A 25,586-nucleotide genomic window follows, 5' to 3' on the forward strand; every position below is an offset into this window, starting at 1 on the left:
CAAGCCCTCCCTAGCACAGCCCAGGCCATGCCTTTCCCAGCCTCCTGCTGCGGCAGGCAGGGCCGTCCGTCCGTCCTTCCTGCTGTCCATGACGCCTTCCTGGGGCTCAGAGGGGTTTGGGTCTGTCTGGAGCAGCGCTTGTACCCTGGCACCTGCCTGAGCCCCGCTCCCCGTCGCCTCCTGCTGCCCCCCTCCGCCCGGCTCGCCCCAGCCCTGCTCTCGGCTCAGTGTCCTCTGCCACCTTGGCCATATCTGCACTACGCCAGGCTTGTGTCTGTGGTTTGTTGACGGTGAATAATAATGCACTTTAAAAATAATGTGGCTTGTAGCCTTTGTCATAATAAAGTGGTAGCGAACATCCTCCCACGGCTTGCTGGCCTCTGTTACCCCAGGGAGCCGCTGGCAGTGGCACAGTCCCTGCCTCAGCCCGGCTGTCCCCTCCGTGGTGGTCAGCGGGGCCTGTCAGTGTCCCGGTGCCACCGGCTGCCCGAATTGGCACTGGCTCAGGGCTGGCAGGCGGCAGAGATGCACAGGGGGGAGAGCAGGATGTGCTCTACATCCTGCATCCCGCTCCGGGAGTGGGAATTGCTGTTGTCCACGCCGGTCCCTCCCCTGGGTGCGGGCTGAGCCGTGGGGACAGGAGAGGAGCTGCTGCCCCTGCGCACCCAGGCTGCCGAAGCGAAGGCTGGGAGCGTCAAACGCCGTCATTCTGCCTTTATTTGAGTATCTTCACATCTCATTCAACAAAACAGGTTTTTTTAAAAATAAAGTGCCCAGTGGAGCTAGGCCTTTAGGTAGATAAATGCATTTCTGTAACGTCATCTTACCACAATACAGCAAGTGAACAGGAGCTTTCCCTGGGCTGGAGGTAATCGGCAGGACTGGCACTTCGTACAGAGAAGTAGCAAACTACAGACCACGTACCACGACACGCGGAACGTAACACCCGACAGGAGCTTCCGTTTGGTTTTTTATACAAACCGATAGAATAAAAAAATCAGAGTGTAGTATAATATCCAGCAACAAAAATGGTAGAAAGGATCCGTACCTGATCGTATGAAAGCAGCATCTCAGCAAAGTGCGGTGGCATCATGCGCGGCAGCGGCAGCCGTCGCCCGCACAGGCAGGGTATTGCTTGGCGCGCCTCGGGCTGCACCCCGAGGCTGGGTATTGCGTGGCTTCCTTCGTGGCTCTGGCTAAGCGAGCAAAGCAGCGGGTAATCTACGCGCAGTCGTCGCTAACGGGGCGGCGGCAGCCAGGCGCGCCCGGCGCGCTCCCCTGCGAAAGGGAGGGTGGGCTGCCCGGCCCCGGGGCTCCCCGCCGGAGGCAGGGCAGGTTTTGGCAGCTGGTGGGAGGCAGCAGCCTGCCTCTGGCCCCGGTGGCTGACGGCGTGCCCGGGGCGAGCGGGGCCGGGGCTCGGTGGGTCACGGCCGCGCTCTGGGGGCTGGGTTGGTGGCGGCCGCGGGGAGGAGCTGGCGGTTGGCGCGGTCCGGTCTGGTCCGGAGGCGGGTGTTGGCAGTTCAGGTGTGCTCGGCCCTTTGGTCCCGCGACGCTCGCTCGTCCCCGGGCGGCTCCCAGGGCCGCGGGGGCTGCGAGCCCGTCCCACCCCCCGGCCCCGCTAGTCCCCTTTTGCCTCCTCCAGGATCTGGGGCAGGTTCTGGTCCTTGCGTGCCGACAGCGGTTTGGTGGCGCTGCTGTAGTCCTGGACAGCCTTGGGCTCGTTGGTGTGGTAGGAGCCCTTGTAGCGGTGGTAGTAAAAGTACAGCAGCACCAGCAGCCCCCCGAGCAGCAGCAGTAGGAAGGTCACAACTGCGGGAGAGAGGCGGCGGTGAGGGGCCAGGGAGGGGCCGCGGGGCCAGGGCAGAGGCGGGGGGGGACACACACACACACACACGCTGGCCGGGCGCTTCACTTACACCCAATGATGATCCCAATCCAGCCGTCGTCGTGCACGTGGGGGAACTCTGCGGAGACGGAGCGGGTGGCTGAGACCGGGCTGCAGCGGGGTCTCATGCTGGAGGATCCCCTCCGCAGCTGACGCTTGCCGGGGGGCTCCGTCCCTGCTGAGCTCCCACCCCGGCACCTACCTGTGCCCATGTACCAGGGGTCCATCTCAGGAGGGATGACGATGGTGGTGAGGGGAAGCATGGAGGCGCAGCTCGACTCCACCAGCTCCCCCCGGATGCTGTAGGGCCGCACGACGCTGGTGGGGCGGAAGATGGCTTTGAGGGGGACGAGGCTGTTGAACTTCACCCCTGAGAGGCAGCCTGAGAAGCCGGGCGTGTTGTAGCGCTGGATCTCGGGGTCAATCACGCCGGTCTCTGCCGGGGCACAGAAGGAGAAGGCTCATCCCCCGCGGAGGGCAAGGACCGTGCCGGGCAGAGGAGACCCCGGTGCCCGCAGGGATCCCAGCACAGGAGCGGGCAGCCGAGGGCAGGACCCAGCTCACCCATCACACGCCCCAGGTACAGGTTTTTGGGCGAGTCCAGCTTGCTGTCCACGAACAGGGAGAACTGCTGCTCCATGACGGGGAGATAGTCGACCTGGGAGGCCGGTGCACAGCGTCAGCGCCCGCTGAGCCTCCTCTGCCTCCTGCCACCCTGCCCGTGCCCCCTCCCAGCCTGACCCCCACCCATGCGGTCCCCCAGGCCCCAGCAGGGAGGATGCTCCGGCCCCGTACCTGGGTGTAGAGCGTGCGGTGCAGGCGGGTGATGTTGACGCGGTGCGGCCTCCCATCCGTCACCGGCTTGGTGGTGAGGGCAAAGACGTAGGGGCTGGTGCCCAGCTGGTAGCGCAGCTGCAGGCTCCCTGCGGGCAGAGCACGGCTGTCAGCAGCGCCGGGGCTCTCGGCGGGCGAGTCCAGCCCCTCCGTAGGGCTGGCGACTGGCATCGGCGGGAGGAGGGTCCCGTGTGGCCCCGGCACTCGGGGAGGTGCCCCTAGGCTCTGGGTGAGCCCCGGGGCGGGGAGCCCTGCCCTCACCGTCATCCTTGATGAGCACGGCCATGTAGTCCTTGACAAAGGAGCTGACGTAGAGCAGCACGGCGGGCGCCGAGGTGGTGCTGAAGCTGAAGCTGACCTCCTCGCTGGTGAGGTTGTAGCCAGGCAGGGGCTGCCAGGGGCTGCTGACAATGCTGGCGAACTCGCGGGCGGCGTACAGCGACATCGGCAGGATGTTGTACCGCACCCAGGTGCCCTCCTCGAAGTACCCGCCGATGTCTGCGGGGGAACTGCAGGGTGACGGGAGCGCCGGCTCCCCTCCCCCAGCCCGGCCCCTGCGAGGGCCCCCACCCCCGGTGCGGGCGGGCGCAGCCGCTCACCGTGGTTGCAGAAGGGCCCGTCGAAGGCCGAGATGCTGCAGTTGCAGCTGTAGTGGCTGTAGCGCTCGACGCAGAGCCCGCTGTTCTGGCAGGGCACCGGTGGGTCCTGGCAGTGGCCGGTGCAGTTGACCCGCACGCCCTCCGTCTCGTTGGCCTTGCCCTCCAGGTTGAGCGTCACCCCGTTCATCCGCAGCGCCCGCAGGCACCCCAGGAACGGGCGCATCTTGTGCTCTGCCGCGCCTGCAGCGGGGCCGAGACTCAGCGCCCTGCGGCACGCGGGGACCTGGGGACGCAGGGACGTGGCCGGGGGCTCTCACCGACGTAGAGGGGCCTGTCGAAGTCCAGGCGGACAAAGCTCTGCGGGGGGGCTGGCCGCACCACCCAGGGCAGCTTGTCCACCCGCAGCCGCGCCAGCTTGACGTTGAGCTCAGCCTTCACCTGGTGCCACTCATCGTCGTTCCAGGGCACCGCCGACCGCACCGTCAGGTTCTCGTCCCCATTCCCGATGTCGTAGGCAAACACCACGTCCCTGGTGGCTGTGGGGACGTGGTGTCAGGAGGGGTGCCTGGTCCCGCCACCCCCCGCACCCCTACACCCCCCGCCCGCCCATACTGTTGAGCTCGATGCGGATATAGTTTCGGGAGCCGGGGTTCTCCAGGAAGACGCCGGACAGGGCGGTGGTCTTGAAGTAGAAGGAGATGTCGAGGCTGTGGTTGGCCTGGAAGGTGGGGAAGAGCAGGGCTGCGCCCCTGTTGAAGGAGACGGTGTTCCAGGTGTTGCCTGCGGGAGAAGGAGGGGCGGTGAGGGACGGGCACGGACCCTCTACGGGCGCGGGACCCCTGCAGGCACGGGCCCTCTGCAGGCAGGGGACCCTCCGCAGATCCGGTCACTCACGGTCCCCGTAGCACCGCAGGGGGCCCAGCAGGAACTGGGCTTCGGAGCCGGAGCGGTTGGTGTCTCCGACCACAACCTGGGTGACGGGCAGGTGGTCCACGAAGGTCAGCAGACCCTTGTCCGTCCTCCTGCAAATGGCGCGTGGTTCGGAGGGGCCATGAGGGGCTTCTGCCCCTTCACCAGCCCGCACCCCGGCCCAAACCCCTGCCTGAACCCCCCAGAGTCTGTGCCCCCAGCCCCTGTCCCGCAGCCCCCGTCCCAGAACGCCGCTGGCTCACCACAGCGCGTGGTCTGCGTCACAGTTGCAGAAGTACTTGGGGTCGGCGCAGTTCTTGTCCAACCCGCAGGCGCAGCGCTGGATGCCCGGCCGCGAGCCCCCCCAGTAGTAGTGCCGCTCATCGTGTCGGCCCATCCAGAAGCTGAAGGGCAGCCCGGCTGAGGACACAGGGGAGGGTGAGGACATGGCCCCGCGGCACGGCCCCGCAGCACGGCTCCACGGCATGGCCCCGCTCCCCCCGGGGCTCACAGGGGGTGTTGAGCAGGCGGGAGCTGTAGCAGTGGAACTCGATGCGCTGCTCGCAGTACTCGGAGGCATTTGCCAGCGCCGAGACCTCGGCCCAGGAGGCGTTCCAGTACTCCACGGCCCCCAGGTAGGGCTGGTCCACGCTGGAGCCCGTCACCCGCGTGGCATAGTGGCGGTTGTGCCGGATGATGGTCCATGCCCGGTCCTCTGCGGAGGCAGGGGGGCTGTTAGGACCGGCCCGCTGGGACACCCCCCGCTCCATCCATCCGGCTCCGGCCCCAGTGCACAGGCAGAGGCTGGTCCCTGGGGACACTGGGCAGAGGGACCCCCGCGCCCTCCGACCGCCCCCACCTCGGATGTCGCAGTACACCGTGAAGGGCTTGAGCGGCCCGCTGCCGTCTGGGTCGATGGTGTAGTTCCCCGAGGTTTTCCCGCTGACCCGGTAAGCATCGCACGACTCCTTGTAAAGGGCTGGAAGAGGGAAACGAGGCTGGGGTCAGCGCGAGGCGGGTGCCGGGCAGCGGGAGGAGCTGTGGGTGCCCGTCCTGTCCCCCCACCCACAAGGCCCCGGGCTCACATTTGTGGCAGGTCTCGCCCTTGTACCCCGTCAGGTCGCAGATGCACATGAAGTCGTCCCAGGACTGGACGCAGCGGCCGTCGTGCTCGCACAGGTTGGGGGTGCACCTGAGGGCACAGAGAGCTCCCATCCTGGCACCGGCACAGCCCTCCAGCCCCCACCCGCTCCCAGCCGGCACCCCTGTCCCGACCGATACCTGTCCGTGATGCCGCAGACGTTGAAGAGCACGTTGAAGTACTGCCCCAGCCGGTGCTGCACCAGCAGCTCCACGTCCACAGGCTGCATGTCCACGTTCAGCATCTGCAGGCAGCCGTGGAAGGCCGTCTGGTTCGACTGGCAGCCGGTGACGGAGGCTGGCTTGGGGCAGCCTGCAAGGCACAGCGGGGTGAGCGGCCCCTGGGCACCCATCGCCCCTGGCCCCTGCCCCACCACCCACCTCCGAAGAAGTACTGGCTGCCAGTGCGGAGCTGGAAGGGGTGCGCCACCCGAAACTCGGCGCCATCGTCATCATCGATGGTCACCACGGCCGAGCCTTCCCGCGCCACCAGCTGCACCGAGTGCCAGAAGCCGTCGTTCAGGCGATACCCTGTGCGGGGAGAGGAGGGTGCGTGGGGAGGCACTGCTGCCAGACCAGCCCCCAGCCCCATGCCGGCTCGCCAGCCCACCTGCGGCAAACTCCAGCTTCTTCTTGCCAGGCTGGGCGATGGAGACATTGAGCTGCCCCTTGCTCAACACCACCTCGAGGGAGCCCAGGCGGTCGGCAAAGCTGGTGTAGAGCAGGAGCCCGGTGGTGTCCCAGGAGCGGAAGCGGAAGCTGACGGCCAGGCGGTTCCTCCGCGGGATCCCTGGCACCCGCACGTAGTTGTTGATGCCGGCGAAGGTAATGGGGGTGTTCAGCTGGTCCTGGCAGTAGTGGCCCACGCTGCCCTGGGGGTGACCACGGGCAGCGGTAAGGAAGGGGATGCTCCTGTGGTGGGGAGGGCCCCCCCAGCCCCCCAGCCCCCCAGCCCCCCAGCCCTGACCCCGATCGCCCCTGCTTGATCCCATCGCCTGGCAGTGCCGGGCGGGCGCCCCGGGCCAGGGACGACCTCACATGGTCGATGTGGTGCCGCTCGGCTGAGCGCGGCTGCTGCCCAGCCTCACGTCACCCCACGGCAGGGGGGGGGAACCTGGCCCAGGGAAAGCGTCATCCCACAGTGGGGGCTGAAGGCCTGGCCCTTCTCCAGGAAAGGGGTCCCCCCATGGCAGGGATGGGACCCCCAGGGAAGGGGCCGCCCCCTGGGGCTGGACCTCAAAGCGGATGTTGGGTCTCCGGTGCCGGGCCAGGTCGGCGATGTTGACCCCGTTGAAGATGATGTTCTCCACACAGCCCCGGAAGTTTTGCCGGTAGGTGAGGTGCTGCTTGTCCTGGTCAATCACCCCCCCGAAGAAGAGCTGGGAGGCAGAAGGAGGGGGTCAGCCCCTCGCTGGGGGACACTGCAGGTCAGCATCCTGGCAGCTCCCTGCCTGCCGCACCCACCTCGGTGTCGAGGTCGAGCTGGTTGAAGGTGCCGTGGCAGCGGAAGCGCTTGACCTCCCCGTCCAGCGTCAGGTTGACGTGGTGGCCGTAGCGCTCGATGTGCAGCGAGTGCCAGTGCTGGTCATCCAGGAGGCTGCCCACCGTCGCCGTCGTGTGGCCCTCGCTGGCGTGCAGCGGGCTGCTGCCTGGGGAGGGGCAGCCTCAGCCAAGTGGCCCCTCGGCCTCGCATCCCCGGGCCCCCCGGCCCCCTGGCCCCAGCTCACCTAAGCTGATGTGCAGGAAGAGCTGGGCCTGCTTGAGCTCCACCGTGATGTAGTCACCCTGTGAGCCCTCCCCGTGCATCAGCACCCCGTCTTGCTCCAGCGTCTTGAAGTTGAAGGAGATGTCATCCTCAAGGGTGCTGATCCTCTTGGCCCGGAAGCGGTAGGAGATGGCATCATCCCCATCGAAGTAGAGTACATGGGACCCTGGGGAAAGCAGAGCAGCCCCAGCCATGTCACTGCCCGCAGCTGCAGGAGCCCTGGCACGGGGAACCCTCCTTCCTGCTATGGTTTATGCCAGAGCAAATGACTGCAGACTGCTTGGACATAATCCCCTCTGGGAAAGGGTTTTCCGGGCATGCTGGAGCCAGGGGCTGGCCCCCTGCCATGTGGGTGGCCGTGCCAGGTTCCCACCCCGCGTGGGGCTGCTGGAGCCCCCGGGCCGGGTACTCACGGTAGGGGCAGCCGTAGAGGCCCAGGCGCAGCCCGATCTTCCCGCGCGGGTTCCAGGCCACCGGGATGATGCGGATGTAGCGCGCAAGGATGGGGTAGTGCAGGTCGTGCCGCACCACCCCGCTCTCGTTCACGTTCCCGAAGAACGTCTGGGGACGAAGGGCTGCCGTCAGCACCTCATGCCGGGCTGGGGGGGTCTCCGCTCCCCCCAGGGACCCCCTCCCACAGGGACCCTCGGGGACCCCCGTACCCAGTTGCTGCCCTGCTGGAAGAAGGGTTTCCAGCTGGTGGGGTGGTCTCCATAGAGCACGATGTAGCGCGTCAGCCAGTCGTAGGTGTTGAAGGTCCCCTGTGTGGCCACCGCGTTGATCCGGTGCTTTTGCATCAGGTCAATCTGGAGCCAGGGCTGCTTGTCCCGGGGGTCAGGGGACCAGCCACTGGTGCCTGTGGGGGGAGCGGCTCAGCTGGCCCCACAGCCCGGCACCCAGCGGCTCCCGGCTGAGCGGGAGCTGCTTGCTCAGCCCCACTGCAGCACCCGACTGCGGGGGGGAGCCGGAGGGCTGCAGGGCTCTCCCCCACCCCCGGGGGATGCTGAGGGCTCTGCCGTGGGCACCCGCGGGCCCCTCAGCCCCACGCGAGGCAAGACCTTGCCGGGGACACCCACTGCCCACGGCCCCCCGCCCCGTCTGCACCCCGGTCCCGCGCGGGGACTCACTGTGCAGCCGGGCAAAGCTGGCCGAGTAGAAGATGTTGTATCTGGAGGAGGCACCGATGGACGAGGAGTAGAGGGGAGCGACGAGCTCATCGTAGCAGGGGCCTGCGGGCAGAGGGGGGCTGGGGGCCGGGCTCGGGGCGCTGAACTGGGCGGTGTCCCCGCGGCAGCCCCCCCGGCCCGGCCCCGCGGGACCCCGCGGGCTCTGGAGGATCCGGGGACCCCGCGGGCTCTGCAGGATCCGGGGACCCGGCGGACCCTGCGGGACCCCGCGGGCTCTGGGGACCCTGCGGCGCGGCGGGTCCAGCTCCCGCTCTCCCCTCCCACTGCAGCGGAGCTGACACACCTCTGCGGGCCCCGGCGCCCGCACCAGCCGCCTCCGCACTGACGTGGGCACCGGGACCCCCCCGCCCCGCCCCGCCCCGCCCCGCCGGGGCAGGGTCCCGCGTGGGAGGCCAGGGGTCCCCGTGCGAGCCCGCGCGGCATCTGCAGGGGAGGCTCCGGCGGGGCCGAGGTCCCGACCCCATCCCCCCGCCCGGGTCGGACGGAGCCCGGGGAGCCCCAGGAGCGTTTGTAGCAAACGCTGCACCCCCAGCCCTCACTGCAGGGCCAAGGGCAGCCGCGATGCGCCCACGCCGCATCGCCGCTGCCCGCATCGCCCCCTGCCCGCATCGTCCCCCGCCGCCGTCCCCCGCAGCCAGCGGGTCCCCGGGGCCGGGGTGGCCCGGGGCCAAGGGCCCCGGCTCAGAGCGGCCGCAGAGAGCTGCTCGGGGAGGCCAGGGCCTTGCCGGTGCCCGTGCCCGTCCCCGTCCCCGTGCCCGGCCAGCCGCCCCCCCGCCCCTCCCGCCCCGGGGAGCGGGACCAGCCCCGCGCCGGGCGCGGGGATGCGGCGCAGCGGGGCGGGTGCCCGGGGCATCCCTGGGCATCCCCGGGCATCCCCGGGCGCCCCGGGGCCCCCGGGCGGGTGCCGTGCCGCCGGCGGGGGGGCTGCGGCGGGGCGGCCCCGGGCAGGGCGCGGCGGGAGCGCCCGGACGCCCGTGTCCGGCGGTGACCTTGGGGACGGCGCGGACTGGGCGGGGGGGGCGCCGGGGGTGCCCGGGGGAGAAGGGGGATGCCCGCGGGAACGGGGCGGGGGGCCGGGGGCGGCTCGAGGCGCGGGGGCGGCTCGGGGGTGCGGGGCCGGGGCGGCGGCTGCGGTCCCGCAGTGCGGAGCGGCCGCTCCCGCGGCTGCGGCCCCACTTACGTGCGAGGCAGCCGGGGCCGGGGCGCAGGAGGCCGGTGCAGGCGGCGAGCAGGAGCCCGAGGAGGCGGCGAGCGCCCATGCTGGAGCGCCCCGAGCGCCCTCGGCGCCGCCGCTCCCGGTGCTGCAGCCGCGCGGCGGAGCGGGGCGGCGGCTCCGCCCACGGGGCGGGGGGGGGCGGCGGCGGCGAGTGGGGGGGCGGCCCCGGGGAGGGGGCGCGGGGGCCGGGCTGGGTGCAGCGCAGAGCCCCGGCCTCCCCCGCTGCCGCGCCCCGAGGGACGCTCCCGCCGGTGCCCCCGGTTCCCCCGGTCCTCGGCGCCGGGTTCCAGCGCGGGCTTACAGCTGCCCCGGGCTGCAGCCGGACCGCGGCCCGTGGCCTGGGTGGGCTCGGGGTGGAGGTGCGTGGGCAGAGCGGGACACGGGCAGCGCAGGGCGGACACGAGTGGGGCCGTGCAGGGAGCTCCCCGAGCATCCCCGGCTCCCGCGCAGCCCCGGGCCCTCGCCGTGCCCGGCCCTGCCCCGAGCCCCCGCCGGGCTGCGTGGCCTGACCGCCCGCAGGCGCGGCCCCCCAGATGTGACCCCTGCAGATGTGGCCCAGGGGCCTGGAGCGGTGCCCGCCAGCCCTCCCGCAGCAGATGTGGCGGCAGTTTGTAATCAAGCCGCAGATTAAGGCCTGCGGGTTGCGGGGCCGCCTGTCTCCAGCGGTGCAGAAGACGGGATTTAGCCCGTGTCTGCTCCCGAACAGCCCCAGACACCCACGGAGGGGACGGGGGGGCTGGCAGCTGCGTGGCCTACATACGCTGCCTGCCCCACAGACCGTGCGGTGCCCTGTGTCCCCCCGGCTCTGCCGGGACCCCCCCTCTCCCAGGAGCCCCGTGCAGCGCCCCGAGCCCAGCCCCGAGGGATGGGGATGCACCAGGGGCCGCTGGGTCCAAGCAGGGGCCCGGTGCTGGGCAGGAGCCTGGCCTGGCCGTGCTCGGTGCGGGCAGCTCCGCACCGCTGGCACCAGGGTGCTGCCCACCAGGCCCGGCAGCACGGTGCTGGGCACCTGGCTGCCACCGGGCAGGGCAGCGTGGCTGTCACCTGCGGGCAGCGGGTGCCGGGGCCGCTTCCTGCGCAGGCAGCCAAGGCCGGGACCGGCGAGCGAAAGAGGGAACAGAAAACCCCAGGTGCAGCGGGGCGACGGGGCGGCAGGCGATGCACCGGGAGTTCTGCTACTAGGAGCTGAGCCGTGTGTCAGGGATAAGGCCACCGGCCCTCCCGTCCCCCAGACCCTTGCCTGCGAGTCCGTCCCCGGGAGAGGCACAGCCCCACCTGGCCTTATCCTGACACCCCAGGGGTGCTGCCAGCTCCGGCCACAGCCCCGCATCCCGTCCCTGTGCTGGGTCAGGTCTGTGACGGGCCTGGTGGGGCCGTGCGGGGTCCCTGCTCCGCACTCAGAGCTGGCCATAGGGCCAGCGTTGGCCGCGGGACCCTCCTCCCTCCCCTTCCTTCAGGGTGCAGGGTGCAGGATGGCACCCCCAGAGCCAGCACAGAGTGGAGGTCTGCAGTCAGTGTCCTTGCACTGCAGAAAGAGCAGGGGAGGGGGTGACACCCTCCAACAAAGAGCCCTGGGGACACCCCGGGGCCAGGCTCCCTCTGCCCAGCCACTCTCCAGCCTGGGCGCAGCAGCTCCACAGCCCCGCTGCACCGCGGGCACCGGCAGCGAGCTCCTGGGGCCGGCAGGGACCCTGCCCGCTCCAGGCGCCCGGCTGGAGGCAGCAGGAGGGCCGAGGGCAGAGCTGGGATAAATCACGGCAAAGACGGCTGTCGTAAGGAGAAAGCAGGATTGAGGGATTACCGCGGCAAACGGCAGAAAGCCCATTAAAGCCGGGATCAATTTGCTCCCCCCTGGGGAGAGGAAAGTGGGGCCTCTGCCCCACAGGAATTAATCTGCCCCTTAATGAGGAGTTGGGAATTTTGTTGTCAACAACCAGCAACACATCTGCCCAGCACCGTGGGGGCACAGGGGCATGGGGGTGCAGGACAGGGCTGGGACCCCTGGGCAAGGGGGATGCCCTGCACCAGCGGCTACCCCAGTTCCCGGAACCGCCACGTTTCCCATCAGGACGAGCCGTTCCCGGACCAGACGTGGCTCTGCTGGTCCCACCGGACCAGTGCCCTGCCTGTGCCTGGCTCAGCACCAGGCCACAGCAGCCCATGCTCCTCTCCTCGGCCTCGCTCCCTCCAGCCTCCCCTCCAGCCCCACAGAGGCAGCCCCCACCGTGGGGCAGGAGCTGCAAACAGCCCCGGGGTGGGCTGGGGACTCCTGCACGCTCTGGGTGCCCTCAGCCAGACCCCGCTCCCCGCGTCCGGGTTCTCCCAGGCTCGTCCCCCAGCCCCACATGACAGGGGCTGAGCGGAGCTGCTATTTCTGTCCCTAGCGTGCAGATGCTAGCCACAAAAGTAAAAGATGCAGGAGGGGCTGCGGAGCAGGGTCGCATCTGCCTCTTTGCCTTCCCACCCCCCCGGGGCTGGGCTTGTGTTCCACACCGCTCTCAGTATCAGGAGTGTTACGTGGTCAAACCACAGGTTGCAGAGCGCTGAGACGCAGACGGCTCCAGACCCACTGGCTGGGGGAAGGGTCCCGCTGCACGATGCAGGAGCAGGTGAGGGGCCACGGTGCGAGGGGTTCGCTGAGGGCTGGGCGGGGGCCCCCCTCACTGGCTTTTCTTATTGCTTTTAAATGGTTCTCTTGTAAGCTTCGTGGGTTTGGGCTGAAAGGCAAAGCCCCAGGGAGCCCCAGGACAGCGCCCGGTGCTCCAGATCCCTAGAGCCTGGAGCGGGGAAGGGGCGGGGGGAGCTGCTGGGGAGTCAGCCTGCCCCGATGCTGGGTTCAGATGCCACCTGCGGCACCAGAGCGGGTGGGGGGATCAGACCCGGCTGCCTGGACTCGCTTACGGAAGCCGGAGCAAAACTGCTGTTGTGAGGCTGCTCTGATTCAGAGCCATGCTGGATCCTGACCTCTGTGGCAATGGGGTCCCAGCTGTCCAGCGCTGGGCTGCAGCACTGTCCCTCTGACCCGGAGCAACGCTGAGAGGCCGGGAGCTCGGAGCACTGTATACAGCTGCCTGCAACCTATGCAAGGCGGTGGGATGCCCTAGGACCTCCCTGGCTGGGAGCGGGACCAGGTAGTGTGGGGCTGTGCTGGCACTGGGGTCCCCAGGGTGGTGCACGGGTGGGTGGGTGCTGTGCAAAGCACCCACCTGGGGATGCCGGCATGGAGCCCCAAGGCCTGGCTGCATGGGGCCATCAGGGCTGCGGGCTGGGTGCTGAGCCCCAGGCGATGTCAGGAGCAGCTTCCCCCGTGGCGGGTGCACAGTTAGTTCACGGGATGTGGTGCTGTGCTGGGGATGCCGCGGCCGAGGTCACGTCTCCCCACCAGCTCTGCGCTGCAGGCGGCTTCTCGGGAAGAGTGTGGTTGCTCTCACAATGACTGAGCGCGGTGAACCTCCCGCTGCAAGATGGCAACCGCCCCAAGCGTGAGGCCAGGGGCTGAGGCACGCCCGGGCTCCCCGCAGCGGGGCTGAGTGGAGGAGGGCTGCCCTCAGCACGGCGTGTTGAATGCTGCGGCCGGGCCACCGCCTCTGAGCATCCCTCACTCAGCCTCCCTCTGCGCAGGAGAGCCCCAGCCCCACCTCAGTGGAGCTGACCGCCACCACCGACTTCTACCCCTGGGAGGACGGGTACTCGTGGGAGGACGGCATGCTGCCCGAGCTCTGCGACAAGCAGGAGGTGCAGGGCTTCGCCCGCACCTACCAGCCTGCTGTCTACCTGCTGCTTTCGCTGCTGGGCACAGTGGGGAATGGGCTGGTGCTGCTCACGCACACCCGCTACCGCCAGGCACACAGCATCACCGACGTCTGCCTCCTGCATCTCGCGCTGTCCGACCTCCTGCTGCTCCTGACGCTGCCCTTCGCCATCACCAACACGCTGCAGGACTGGTCCCCAGGCACGGGCGCCTGCAAGGTGCTGCAGGGCCTCTACGCCCTCAACTTCTACAGCGGCTTCCTCTTCCTCACCTGCATCAGTGTGGACCGCTACGTGGCCATCGTGCGGGTGCCGGCCGCCTGCCGCCTGCGCCCACGGGCTCGCCGCCATGGCTGGCTGACGGCGGGGCTGGCCTGGCTGCTGGCCACACTGCTGGCGCTGCCCCAATTTGTCTACAGCCAAGCGGAGCAGCACCAGGACATCCGGCTCTGCCGCGTCGTCTTCCCCCACATGGTCTCACGGGTGGCCCGGGGGGCCACCAACCTGGTGCAGGTCGTGCTGGGCTTCGCGGTGCCCTTCCTGGTGATGGCGAGCTGCTACGCGGCCATAGCCCGGACACTGCTGGCGGCCCGTGGGGCCCAGCCCCACCGGGCGCTGCGGGTGCTGCTGGCCCTCGTGCTGGTGTTCGTGGCCCTGCAGCTGCCCCACAGCCTGATGGTGCTGCTGGACGCAGCTGAACTGCTGGCCAGCTGGGAGGTGAGCTGTGCCCAGAGCCGCCGCAAGGATCTGGCACTGCTGGTCACCGGCGGGCTGGCGTACCTGCGCTGCTGCCTCAATCCCCTGCTCTACGCCTTCCTGGGCCAGCGCTTCCGCCGGGAGCTGTGGCTGCTGGCCAGCGATGCCGGCTGCGTGGGGCCCCTCGAGCCACGCTGCCCCGGCTGCCCCAGTCCCCGCCGGCGGACATCGCTCTCCACCTGCCAGGACATCATGTAGGATGCGGTGCCTGCGGCCGGGCCAGGGACCAGGACCCCGGGGGCTCGGCCCCTCCGCGGCTCCCCGGGGAGAGCCCCGTTCGCGCACAGACCTGCCCCGGGCCCCGGCAGAGCGGCCTGGCAGGGGCAGCACCGGACAGCCCGCACAGTGCCTGCACACGCGTGGGCAGAGGGAAGAGCAGCCCCGCAGCACCGGCACGCCCTGCAAGTGCCTCCGCTGCCCAGCACGCCGCTGGGCAGGGGGTCCCTGCAATGTCACGCGTGCTCTGGGGGGGCCGCGCAATGTCACGCGTGCTGCAGGGAACTGTGCGATGTCCCGCGTGCTGTGGGGGGACCGTGCGATGTCATGGGGGCTGCGGAGGGCCACGCAATGTCACGCCTGCTGTGGGGGGGCCGTGCGATGTCATGGGGGCTGCGGAGGGCCACGCAATGTCACGCGTGCTGCGGGGGGCCGTGCGGTGCGGGTGAGCTCGGGACGGCGGACGCGCGCAGCGAGGCCCGGGCCGGCAGCTGGTTCCCACCCGGACAATAAACCCCGGTCGAGCCCCGCTGGGCGAGCGCCGCCTCCGTGCGGGCCGGGGCTGCCCCGGGGGGGGCGGGCGGGGGCTGCCGGGGGGGTTTTGCTGGGCCGGGCCGGGGAGCGGAGCGCGGGGAGCGGGGGGCGGCCCCGCGCCCGCCCGTTCCCACCGGCGCTGGCAGGGGGAAGCCTGCAGGCGGCAGCAGCACCCCGCGCTTCCCGCCGTCCGCTGCCTGTCCCCTGCCTGTCCCCTGCCTGTGCCCTGCCTGTGCCTTGCCTGTCCCCGCGGGCCGCTGCCTGGGCTCCCCCGGACACGGGGCTCCGGCAGCCGGGGAGCGGGCGGGGACAGGCTGGGGACGGAGGGAGCGGGCCGGGGAGCGGGGGCTCCGCGGGGGCGTGCGGAGGGCGACGGCCCAGGGACCGGCCCCGGCCCCACGGCGGCTCCGGGGCGGGGTGGGGGCCTGTCCGGGCCCGGGCCCGGCACCCCCAGCCCCGCGGTGCCCCCCGCCCGGTCCGGGCAGTCGGAGGGGGCAGCCGGGGGCAGGAGCGGGGGCCGCCTCCCCAGCCCAGCCCAGCCCCTGGCCGAGGCGGCGGCAGAGCCCACGCCACCGTCCCCGCGGGCAGGGTGCCGAAGGGGCTGGGAGTCTCCCGAAAAACCTGCCCTGGGTCCGGCTGGAAACCGTCTCCTGGGGTGGGGGGGGGGCAGAGGGGCCAGAGGCAGAGGGGCTTTCCTCTCCCCTCCTCGCTCCCCCCATGAGCTCCTCGGCCCCGGCGCATCCCGGCCCAGCGGCTCCCACCTCCCACGGGGCCAGGGTGCCGTGGCTGGGGCAGGCACGGCCCGGATGCCCTCGCCCCCACGGGGCTGGCACCGTGCTGAGTGGCGCGGGGCCACGGGGCCAGCAGCGCCTGGGGCCGTGCGGCAGCCCCACTGCACCGGGCCCGGCTGAGGAAGCGCTCCGGGACGCCGGGAGTGGGCCGGGGCCTGGACCTGGCGCAGCCGCTCGTGGGGCCCCCACAGCGGAGCCGGCTGTGCAGGGAAGCGGCTCCCGGTCCTGCTGGGGCCGGAGGCCGCTTCCCGCTCGCCCCCGGGGCTCCTGCCCGGGATCGGCCCAGCGCTTCGACCGGGAGAAGCCGTCCCGGCCCCTGCACCTACGGCTGGGCCGGAAACGCGATTTCGGCTGACTCGGCAGCCAGAGCTGCATCCCCGTCCGGCGGCTGCGGAGCCGGGGCGATGGGTCTCCGGCCCCGGCCGCGCCCCGCCCCGCCGCGCCGGCCCCGCCGCCGGGGAGGGGAGGGGGGGCGGGGGAGCCAGGGCCAGGTTCGGGCAGTACCTGGCCCGGCAGCGCAGCTGCCCCCGCTCCCGGCCCAGCCTCCGCCCTCGGGCGGCCCCGCGCCCTTCCTCCGCCGGCCCCGCCGCCGAGCCCGGGGCCGCCCCACAGCCGTGCCACCGTCTCCCCGCACCGCCCGGCCCCACACTGGCTCCGTCCCCCACCGTGGCCGGCGGGCTCCGTCCCGGTGCCCGCGCCTGCCCCGGCCGCCCCGCCGGCCCCACGCCGGGGCTCAGCCCCCGGCGCAGCCTGGCGCAGGCCCGGCACCGGCTGCGTGGGCGGAGAGCTGGCAGCCGGCGCGTCCTGCGTGCGCATCCCGGCACCTCGGGCTCCCGGAGACGGCGTTGACCCAGCAGCTGTAGCGAAGCCAGAGCCGCGGCTGATGCGCTTAACCCCTTCTGGGGGCTCCGGGAGAGGGGCCGGGGCCCCGGCGCTGCCACGGCACCCACGGCTCGAGGGTCGCCGCGGACCCTCTGCCACCGGGCGGGGCCCAGGCCCGGGCCGCGCCGCGCCGCTTCGCTGCAGCTCCAGGCGTGAGCCCGCCACGAGCCCCTCCCGCCACCCCCTCCGGTGCCGTGAGGGCCGGCAGGACCGGCGCGCCCGAGCGCGGTGCCCCCCTGCCCGCGCCAGCAGCCCGCGGTGCTGCCCGGGGGGCACGGCTCGGCGCCGCGCCGGCCTGGGCCGGGGCGGGCGTCGGTGCTGCGGCGCGGAGGGGCTGGGGCAGCACATGGCGCCGGTGCCGCGGGGCAGCTCGACGCCGAGGCCGGTGAAGCCCCGGGGCTGCCGGAACCAGCGCGCTCCGCCTGGCGCGGGGCCGGTGCCCGGTGCCGCCGCGCTGCACGCGGTGCCGGTGGCCCCGCCGGGCGCGGCCCCGGGAGCACCGGGCCTGCCGCGGCCCGGCCGTGCGGCGCCCCCGGAGCTCCCCCCGTTCGGCGCGCGCCCCCGCCCGGCAGATGACGCAAGCGGTGGCCCCGCCGCCCCGGGCGCGCTGGCTCCGCCCCGGGCCGCGCGCGGCGATTGGCGGGGGCCGGTGACGCGCCCGGCCCGGCCCGGCCGGGGCGGCGGCGGCGGCGGGGCCGGTCCCGGCGGCGGCGGCCGGTGTGCGGCGCGGGCGGGCGGCGGGCCGGTCCCGTCCCGGTCCCGTCGCGTCCCGTCCGGTGCCGGCGGGGCGATGCCGTTCCCGGGCGGGCTGTGGTGGCTGCTGTGCTGCCGGCAGGGCTTCACGCTGCTGCGGCGGGACTACGGCGAGGCGGACCGGGAGGCGGACGGCGAGGCCGAGGAGGAGGCGTCCTTCGAGCTCCGCGCCCAGGGAGACCAGGTGGGGCCGGCACCGGCACCGGGACGGGCACCGGAGCCGCGGCTGGGCACGGCGCGGCGGGACCGGCGGTGCGCGGCTCCTCCCGCCCGGGGCGCACGGCTCTGCCCGGCTCGGCGCGGCTCTGCCCGGCTCTGCCCGGCCGTCCGGCACCGGCCCCCGCGCTCGGCGGCGCTGCCCCGGCCCCCTCCCGGTCCCCGCCGCCCCGGCGAGCGCGGCCGCCGCCTGCCCGGGCACGTCCCCGCCGGTCCCGCCGCCCGGGCTGCCCTTGGCGTGTCCCCGCCGGCGGCCGGGGGGGGTCCCCGCAGGGCGCGGGGGCGGGGAGGGGGGGGGGTCGGCCCGGCGGGTACGAGGAGCCGTCGCCCCGGGCCAGCCTCCGGGCGGGCGCTGGGGGTCCCGGAGCCCGCGGGGCAGAGCCGAGGGGTGCGGGGCCCTGCGGGGGCCGCTGCCGGCTGGATCCCGGCGTGGGGCTCCCAGCGCGGGGCCCCTGTTGGTGCCGCGGCAGCGGGACCCGGGCACCCGTCGGGTGCTGGGGTGCAGCCGAAGCCGGGGCGCTGCCGGGGAACCGAGCGCTGCCCTGCCCGCGCCCGCTCCTCGGGGCGGGAGCCGTGGGGCTGGCGGTGCCGGCTCCCACACCGGGGCCGAACCTGCCCTGTGCCGCTGCCGGGAGCAGGCTGGCCGGGGTGCGGAGGGTCCCCGCGGGACGGGTCCCTCGGGACCGGCTGCGGCCCCACACAGACCTGCCGGGGCAGGCCGGGGCCGTTCCCGCACAAGGCGCCCCGGGAGCACGTGCCGGGCGCGGGGAGCAGGCCTGGATCTCCCCGCTCCGGCTGCTTCCTCTGTTTAGGGAAGCGGAGCGGCGGAAACCGGCGCTTCCTCCGGCCGGGCTGCGTGGGGGACGGCTGATAGCGTGGGGCAGCGGGGGGAACCCCGGCTCCCGGGGGTTCCTCTTGCCCGTCCCGGCTGCCTCCTGCACCTGGAGCCACGGGGCCGCGGCCCCGCCCGGAGGGGACACGGGAGGTGGTGACGGCCCGGTCCCGCTTGCTGCGGCCCCTCTCCCCCTGCCCGCCACAGGGTCTGCAGCACAGCCCTGCTGCCGCCGTGCCGCCCTGGCTGCGCGGGCCTGGGGCGGCCCCGAGCCCGCTCCCCCCCCCCAGCTGTGCCCTGGCAGGGAGTCCCCTTCCCCAGCAGTGCCAGCCCTGCAGGACGGTGGCAGTAGGGACAGCGGCAGGGCTGGAGCTGGGCTCTCCGGGCACCGGTGGCAGTGCCAAGGGCACGGCATTGCAGGAGCCGTCTTTGGGCTTCCCACATCCCGTGAGCTGTGCTGGCTCCGGAGGTCCGGGCTGGCGTGGGCGGCCGTGACGCCAGCTCCCTGGGGAGCCCTTCGCCGTGGCCAGGGGGTCCTCGGAAACCCGCAGCGCCGGCCGCCCCTTCCTGGGAGCGTGGGAGCAGCTGTCCTGGCCCTGCCGCTGTGGCTCCTCTCCCGTTTATTTATATCCCTGAGAAGGAGCCGGCCACCACCGCCACCTCCTCCTCCCGCGGGCCGTGGCCGAGGAGCTGGGCACCATCTCCGTGCCCGCGGACGCGCGGGAGTGCGTGGAGCCCTCCCTGCCAGCGGCCTCGGCGGCAGGACGGTCGCCGGAGGAGCGGGGCCTGTGCACGGGAGCCGGCGCTGTGCGACAGGTGCCCTTAATGCCGCGGGTCAGCAGCGCCCGGCCCTGCCCTGCGACGCAGCCGTACCTGCAGCAGCTCCCCCCTCCCTGCCACTATTTTTAGCAGCCGCCTCTTTTTCTTGGCGTTTCGTGGCACGTTCTGGCCTGTCGCACCTCCGGCTGCCCTGTTGGGCTGCAGCTGGCGGGAGCGCCCGCGCATCTCCTGGGGCAGCATCTGCCGGCGCTGCTGCGTCCCCACACCCCGCTCTGCTGGGGCACCCTGCCTGACCCGGTGCCTGCCTGTGCCTGGGCCCTGCCTCGTGTCCCAGCACGTGTGCCAGGGTCATCACGTGAGCGGCACCGTCCATGTCAAGTTGTGCTGCGCAAGGAGGAACCGGCCCCTGTCCCGCTGCGGGGCCAGGGACTTCCCTGCGCCGTGTCCCACCGCCGCGGGCAGGAAGTCAGCGGCCCCATTACAATGGGACTTTGTGCCGTAAGCGTATTACTCAGCACTGACCTTGTGCAATTCTGCACGGTATTCAGCCTGCCGGGTCAGCTGAGGATACGCAGCCAGCGTGCCCAGTGGCTGCCCCCACGCTCCCGGGGTGCCCCAGCTGCAGCCCTGACTCCTGCCGGAGCTGCGGGGGGCACCAGGACTCCCTGCCCTGTGGCAGCAGGACACCAGTCTGTCCCTCTGGGCCCAGAGCTGGGCTGGCGAGGAGGCGAGCAGTCATCGGGGGGACGTTTGGGGGTGTCAGGTGGTGAACCTGGGGCTGAGACGTCTCCTTCCTCCCCAGGGGTCCCTGGAGGTGAGCCTGAGCCAGCCCACCCGCAGCAGCAGCGGCTCGGAGCGGTGAGTGAGCCCCTGCCTCCAGCCCGCCGGGCATGCCACCAAGTCCCTTGCATGGTGCTGGGGGCCTGGCACACCGTGGGAGGACGCGTTAGTGCCGGTGTGTGCCGTACCATCCTGCTCATGCGGCCGGCACCATGCTGTGCTGGTCTGTTGGCTAGAGCAGAGGACAGCAGAGCCGGGACTGCTGTGCTCCGTCCCCGTCCCTGGTGCATCCTCGGGCACGTCTCCGTCCCTCTGCCATGCCAGATGGCTTGGCTGCCGCGGGCTTAGCCGACGAGGGCCGTGGATGGCTCCTCCTGTGCCAGGAGGCTCTGCCGGGCAGGAAGGTTCTGCCGGGCCACGTCCACCGGTGGAGGCCGTGCCCTGGGGCAGTGTGTGCCCGGGGAACCGGGGTGCTGGGGCACAGGGGCCTGCTCGCTCCCCATCCTCCCAGTGCTGATGCTGCTGCCAGCATTCCTTCCTGGTTGTTCATTTTCCGAATTCCTTGGCAGGGCCGCGACTGCAAACAGCTTATTTTTAGCCAGGGTCATCTGCACCCGATGGCTCTGCTGCGTTCCCACCGTGGGGTTGCGGGGTGCACCGAGCCCCTCGGGACCCAGCTCACTCCAGCCCGCAGGCCGCCTCCCCACTCAGGGGCCATGGGAGGCACCCGCGGGCACCCGGGCTCAGCCCCGTGTTGTCCCCAGGTCCCTGCTCGTCGCAGAGGAGATGCGCAGCCTCATTGTGGAGAAGGGCCCAGGGCCAGTGGAGGATGACCCTGATGCTCTCGTGAAAGGTGGGCACAGCCAGGCTGGGGCACAGAGGCCTCTGCCTCCGGAGTAGCTGGGACGCAGCCGGGGCTGGCAGGATCGTGCCCCGACTGTGGCTGGATCCCGTCCCAGAGGGGCAGGAGGCACCGGCTGGGCTGGTCCCAGGCAGACCCTGCCCTGTGCCGGAGGGCCGGTGGGGCGGATGGTGCTGGCAGCGGGGGCTGAGGCTTCCCCTTCCCAGGCTGGCTGCAGCGGGAGGTGCGGGGTGGCGTGAAGACCCCCTGGATCCGGCCTCGGAAGTACTGGTTCGTGCTGACGCCCGACTCCCTGGACTACTACAGCAGCAACGAGAAGGGGGCCCGGCGGCTGGGCTCCCTCGTGCTCACCAGCCTCTGCTCCGTGCTCTGGCCAGACAAGCAGACCTACAAGGAGACGGGTAAGGCACCTGCGCCCCTTGGTTGGGCTGCACCTTCGTGTCCCCTGGTGCCCTGCATCGCCCTCCCAGCCCCGGGGGGCCTCCGTTGCCCAGATGAGGGGCTATGCCGAGCCCCAGGGCATCGAGCCGGCCTGGCTGGGGTGGAGGTCCTTGGGGCGAGGGTGCTGGTGGGCAGCGGGGTGAGCTGTCTGTCCCTCGCAGGCTACTGGAGCGTGACGGTGTTTGGCAGGAAGCACTGCTACCGCCTGTACACGGAGCACCTGAACGAGGCCGTGCACTGGGTGTGCGCAGTGCAGAAAGTCATCGACAGCAAAGCGCCCGTCCAGACGCCCACCCAGCTGCTCATGCGCGACATCGAGGTGAGTCTGTGGCACAGGGCTGCCCGCGCGTGCAGCCGTCGGCAGGGCCGGGACGGAGGGTCGGGGCCTCACGTGCCCCGGGGTGGCGGTGGGTGCCTGTGCCAGGCACTGGGCTGGGCAGCCCTTCTGCGGCTGCTGCCATTGCTTCGCCCTCCAGGAGCACTGCGACAGCCCCGAGGTCCTGGAGCAGATCTACCGCTGCAACCCGATCCTGCGCTACACCAGCAGCCCCCTCTATGCTCCCCTGCTGCCTTTCCCCTACGGCAGCCTGGACCAAAGCGGTGAGGGGCGGGCGGGGGTCCCACGCCCTGGGCTGGCGGGAGCGATGGCAGGGCTGGGTGCTGCGCGGGGTGGGCAGGCGCTGGGCTGGGCTCTGTCTGGCCCCGGGTGCGGGTACGGCGCCTGGCTGCTGGTGGGGGGGCCTGGGGGAGCCCCCTGGCTGTTAACCCCCGTCCCGTCCCGCAGCCCCCGGTCCCCGCAGCTACACCACGCTGCGTGACGAGGCCGTGAAGCTCTTCAACTCGCTGCAGCAGCTGGAGTTGGAGCGGGACCCGGTGCCGCTGATGCAGGGCGTCCTGCAGACCTGCCTGGACCTGCCGCCGCTGGTGGATGAGATCTACTGCCAGCTGGTGAAGCAGACCACGGAGCCGCCGGCGCCGGGCGGGCAGGGCGACCTGCACTACTGGCAGCTGCTCACCTGCATGAGCTGCACCTTCCTGCCCTCCCCGCCCGTCCTGCGCTTCCTGCGCTTCCACCTGGACAGGCGAGTGCTGGCAGAGCTGCCGGGTGCCAGCTGCGGGCAGGGAGCTCGCCGGGTGCCGGGGCCCCCATCGGGTCAGTGCCGCCGTGACCCTCCTGGCATCTCTTGCAGGACGGAGAGCCGGTTCCCCACCTCGGAGATGGCCAAGTACGCCTGCTTCATCCGGGAGGCGCTGGGGAAGACGAAGGGGCGGGAGTGCGTGCCCTCCCTGGAGGAGATCCTGGTGCTGATGCAGCGGCAGGAGATGATCTGCACCGTGCACTGCCCGGGGGCACCCGCCTGCAGCGTGGCCATCAGCTCCCACACCACGGCCGAGGAGGTGAGGGGCCGCGTCCGCGCCGGGCTGGTGGCTCGGGACATTTCGGCGTGCAGGGCTGGGTGGGCAGCGTGCCGTGGGAGGTGAGGGGCTCCTGTGGGTCTCTCCCAGCTGAGCCGCGGGGGAGAGGGGCCGGGGGCTGCCTGCCTTTGCCCGCCATGACCTGTCTGTGTCCCTTTGCAGCCCTGAGCGCCGTGGCCAGGGAAACGCAGTCACCGTCGGTTGCCTTTGTCTCGCCCCAGGTGGCCCAGGAGCTGGTGTCGCGCCTGGGTCTGTCCCAGAGCCCCAACCTCTTTGCACTCTACGAGCAGTCGCGGCGGCGGGAGCAGCCCGTGGGCAGCACCACGCTGCTGGCCGACGTCCTCACCAGGTTTGAAAAGTAAATGTCCCGCTCTGCTGCCTACGGGGGAGAGGGGCTGGGGGGCCATGGGTGGGAGGGGACGGTGTGGGGGTGCCTCCCCCCCCACCGCCCCCATGCTGATGGGGCCGGTCCCTTTTGCTGCAGCTTGGCCGGGGAGGAGCGGGAGCAGGACCCGCCGTGCCGGCTCTGCTTCAAGCACTACGGCTTCCTGGACACGGACAATGTCCCGCGCGACAGCCTGGAGTTCGCCCTCCTCTTCGAGCAGGTGAGAACCACACGGGGGTGGCTGTGCCGTGCCGTGCCATGCTGTGCTGGCGTGGCCGTGCCGTGCCGTGCCGTGCCGGCTCACCTCGCTCTCCCACAGGCGCACGAGATGGTGCTGCGAGGCTACGTGCCCACGTCGGAGGAAACGCTGCAGACACTGGCAGCGCTGCGCCTGCAGAGCCTCAACAGCGACTTCTCCACCCACGCCCCCTTCCCGCGCCTGGAGGAGCTCTTCCCGCCCCACGTGCTGCACGCCCGCCTGCCGCCGCCCCGCCGCCGGCCCCCCACCAAGTGCCGGGGGGCCCGGCTGCGTGCGGGGCTGCTGGCCGGCGGGCTCTGGGGCCAGGCGCTGGCCAAGCAGCGGGCGGAGCGGGACCAGCGCCTGCGGGGACGCCTGCGGGAAGAGGGGGCCAGCACCATGGCTGCCATTGTGGAGAAGTGGAAGCTGCTGCAGGGCATGGGCCGGCCCGAGGCCATGGCTGCCTACGTGGCGCTGGTGCGGGAGTGGCCCGGCTTCGGCTCCACGCTCTTTGACGTCGACCTGCGCGTGGTGAGGCCGCGGTGGGGCGGGGGCAGCGGGCAGCCCTGGCAGCGGGCAGCCCTGACACCACTCTTCCTGCAGAGCCCGGCGGGGGCCAGGCCCCAGCGGCTGTGGCTGGGCATCGGGGCCAAGGCCGTCTCGCTCTACAAGCCAGGGGAGCCCGAGCCCTTGGACAGCTTCTGCTACGGCCGCATCTCCTCCTTCGGCGCCTCCGACAGCAGCACCTTCCGCCTCTCCGTGGAGGACCGGGACCTGCTCTTCGAGACCTCCCAGGTACGGGGCAGCCATCTCTCCATCCCTCCTTCCCCCCGGAGGCTGCCGGGCGCCCCGGGCTGACCCCGCGTCCCCTCTGCCGCGCAGGTGGATGAGATCGCCCAGCTCCTCAACACGTACCTCGCCTCGGCGGGCGCCCAGCGGCCGCCTCGGCCCCAGGAGCCGGCCACCAGCCCCCCCGCCTCAGACCCCACCGCGCTGCCTCAGGAGCTCTGCCCCCTGGCCAGGCCCTGGCAGCACCGGCCGCCAGTGGGCTCCTTCCACAGCTAGCCTGGTGGCCGGCGCGGTGCTCCCAACGGACGGCGCAGGGAGGGCGGCCGGCCCGGCAGCGAGCGGCAGGTCTGTGCAGGTCCCCAGCTGCTCCCCGGAGCAGGGGGACGGGGGCTCGTGCTCCCCGTGCCGCCGTTGCCTTTCTGGCCATTTCCTTAATTTATTTCGAGACGCCTGCGCCCCTCACGTCTCCCAGCACTTTCCCTGGAGGGCAGCGGGGCCGCTGTGCTGCGGCCCCCTGCACTGCCCCCAGGCTCGTCCCCGTCCCCTGTAGCCCGGTGCCTTCGCCTCCAGCACTCGTGCTGCCTGGCACCTCTGCCCACGTCCCGGCTCTTGCCGCCCCGGGGGCTTTGCCCGGGGCAGGGGGTGCCGGGCAGCGGGGCTGTGCCATCGTCCGTCTGTCCCGCCGCTGAACCCACCCCTCCTGGAAAGCTGCAGGCGGCTTTTGGCCGAGCTGCCTCAGGGATCAGCGGGCTCCTCCTGGCCAAGCGGCCGGGCCCTGCCACTTCGCAGTGGCCCCGCGGCAGGGCTCGTGGCGCAGGGGTGGCCGGTGGGGTGATGGCTGGTACGGTTGGGGCTCGGCCCCTCAATGTTGCCTCTGTAAAGTTTGTCAGTTCTGTCTGGGGGGGGTGGGGGTGGTGGTGTTTGTTTTTCTAAATAAATGCACAAAGGAAAGGCTGGGTCTCCCGTCCCAGAGCTCGGGCCTGCGGTGGGAGGCAGGGACGGTCCGATCCCCGGGGCAGCGAGTGCAGCGGAGCCTGGGACAGGCACCAGCGGCGGGGAGGAGCGGCACAGCGTGTCCTTGGGGGCAGGGACCGCCGTCCCTCCGGCCAGCGCCGGCAGCCAGGCTGCTCGCTGCGCCCTTTGGCATTTCATCAACAGCACAGGCAGCGCTCCCGCTCCGTGTCCAGCTCCCCGGCACCCCCTGGCACTGGCCGCCCCGGGTGGGGGGAACTGCCCCAGCAGCGGATGCCTCCGCGGGGCTGGTGCCAAAGAGGGCGTGGGAGCCCGGTGCTGCCATGGCGGGCGGGTATTTTTAGCCTGCTGCTCTGTGCCACAGGGTCAGAGGAAAAGGCTAATTCTCACCTTGGGCTGCCTGGGCTTGGGCCGGTGCCAGCGCTGCCCCACACCCCGGTCCCTCGCAGCCTGACTCACGCGGGGCAGGACCGGATCTACCGTGTCTGTCCCTATGTCCCCCCGAGTCGACACCAGCCGGCCCCAAGCCCGCGTCCTTCCCGGCGGTGCTGTCCCCTACCTCGGATCCAGAGCGGTGAGGGCAGCCCCAGCCCCTCGGGGGCCTCTGAAACATTAACGCGGGCACCGCATGCTCTGCGGGCAGGGCGGTGCCGGCTCC

At 71.8% G+C, this 25,586-nt stretch overlaps 4 protein-coding genes across 6 annotated transcripts; 3 read left to right on the forward strand and 1 right to left on the reverse strand.

The window, feature by feature from the left end:
- Positions 1 to 1,400: 1,400 nt before the first annotated feature.
- On the reverse strand, positions 1,401 to 9,640 carry CNTNAP1 (contactin associated protein 1). The gene is made up of 24 exons (XM_072886018.1): positions 9,500 to 9,640; positions 8,260 to 8,361; positions 7,795 to 7,988; positions 7,546 to 7,693; positions 7,095 to 7,298; positions 6,832 to 7,016; positions 6,603 to 6,746; positions 5,978 to 6,239; positions 5,749 to 5,898; positions 5,509 to 5,680; positions 5,313 to 5,419; positions 5,087 to 5,206; positions 4,739 to 4,942; positions 4,491 to 4,647; positions 4,213 to 4,340; positions 3,931 to 4,098; positions 3,636 to 3,854; positions 3,319 to 3,558; positions 2,981 to 3,217; positions 2,681 to 2,808; positions 2,450 to 2,543; positions 2,088 to 2,321; positions 1,917 to 1,964; positions 1,401 to 1,809 (listed from the first exon to the last, which is right to left on the reverse strand). The coding sequence occupies exons 1-24, from the start codon at positions 9,576 to 9,578 to the stop codon at positions 1,619 to 1,621; spliced, it is 3,915 nt and encodes a 1,304-aa protein (XP_072742119.1). The 5' UTR covers positions 9,579 to 9,640; the 3' UTR covers positions 1,401 to 1,618.
- Positions 9,641 to 12,132: 2,492 nt separating this feature from the next.
- Positions 12,133 to 14,239, forward strand: CCR10 (C-C motif chemokine receptor 10). The gene is made up of 2 exons (XM_072885930.1): positions 12,133 to 12,144; positions 13,157 to 14,239. The coding sequence occupies exons 1-2, from the start codon at positions 12,133 to 12,135 to the stop codon at positions 14,237 to 14,239; spliced, it is 1,095 nt and encodes a 364-aa protein (XP_072742031.1).
- Positions 14,240 to 17,116: 2,877 nt separating this feature from the next.
- PLEKHH3 (pleckstrin homology, MyTH4 and FERM domain containing H3) lies at positions 17,117 to 24,867 on the forward strand. Of its 3 annotated transcripts, none has more exons than XM_072885899.1 (13): positions 17,118 to 17,401; positions 19,848 to 19,903; positions 20,590 to 20,678; positions 20,894 to 21,088; positions 21,290 to 21,447; positions 21,605 to 21,728; positions 21,913 to 22,210; positions 22,319 to 22,526; positions 22,766 to 22,902; positions 23,029 to 23,149; positions 23,249 to 23,698; positions 23,771 to 23,962; positions 24,050 to 24,866. In XM_072885899.1, the coding sequence occupies exons 1-13, from the start codon at positions 17,255 to 17,257 to the stop codon at positions 24,230 to 24,232; spliced, it is 2,358 nt and encodes a 785-aa protein (XP_072742000.1). In that variant the 5' UTR covers positions 17,118 to 17,254; the 3' UTR covers positions 24,233 to 24,866. The 3 variants fall into 3 exon arrangements, with proteins under 3 accessions (XP_072741999.1, XP_072742000.1, XP_072742001.1); XM_072885900.1 differs by having other exon boundaries at positions 22,766 to 22,893; XM_072885898.1 differs by having other exon boundaries at positions 17,117 to 17,401; positions 23,249 to 23,962; positions 24,050 to 24,867.
- Positions 17,410 to 19,835, forward strand: LOC140662447 (uncharacterized; the record flags this gene model as incomplete). Its single annotated transcript, XM_072885901.1, has 1 exon — positions 17,410 to 19,835. A coding segment is annotated over one exon (1,929 nt), but the record flags the coding sequence as incomplete, so codon positions are not given.
- Positions 24,868 to 25,586: the final 719 nt, after the last annotated feature.

The sequence above is a fragment of the Ciconia boyciana genome, chromosome 22, assembly GCF_034638445.1.
Source record: "Ciconia boyciana chromosome 22, ASM3463844v1, whole genome shotgun sequence".
Classification (NCBI taxonomy): Eukaryota; Metazoa; Chordata; class Aves; order Ciconiiformes; family Ciconiidae; genus Ciconia; species Ciconia boyciana.

Excerpts from the sequence above, each read along its gene's own strand:
- CNTNAP1 (XM_072886018.1), bottom strand. The coding sequence starts at position 9,578 with ATGGGCGCTCGCCGCCTCCTCGGGCTCCTGCTCGCCGCCTGCACCGGC. Across the intron at positions 6,747-6,831 it reads AGCTCGACCTCGACACCGAG|CTCTTCTTCGGGGGGGTGAT; the intron begins GTGGGTGCGGCA and ends TCTGCCTCCCAG. Across the intron at positions 2,322-2,449 it reads GTACCTGGGGCGTGTGATGG|AGACCGGCGTGATTGACCCC; the intron begins GTGAGCTGGGTC and ends GTGCCCCGGCAG.
- PLEKHH3 (XM_072885898.1), top strand. The coding sequence starts at position 17,255 with ATGCCGTTCCCGGGCGGGCTGTGGTGGCTGCTGTGCTGCCGGCAGGGC. Across the intron at positions 19,904-20,589 it reads AGCAGCAGCGGCTCGGAGCG|GTCCCTGCTCGTCGCAGAGG; the intron begins GTGAGTGAGCCC and ends TGTTGTCCCCAG. Across the intron at positions 21,089-21,289 it reads GCAGACCTACAAGGAGACGG|GCTACTGGAGCGTGACGGTG; the intron begins GTAAGGCACCTG and ends TGTCCCTCGCAG.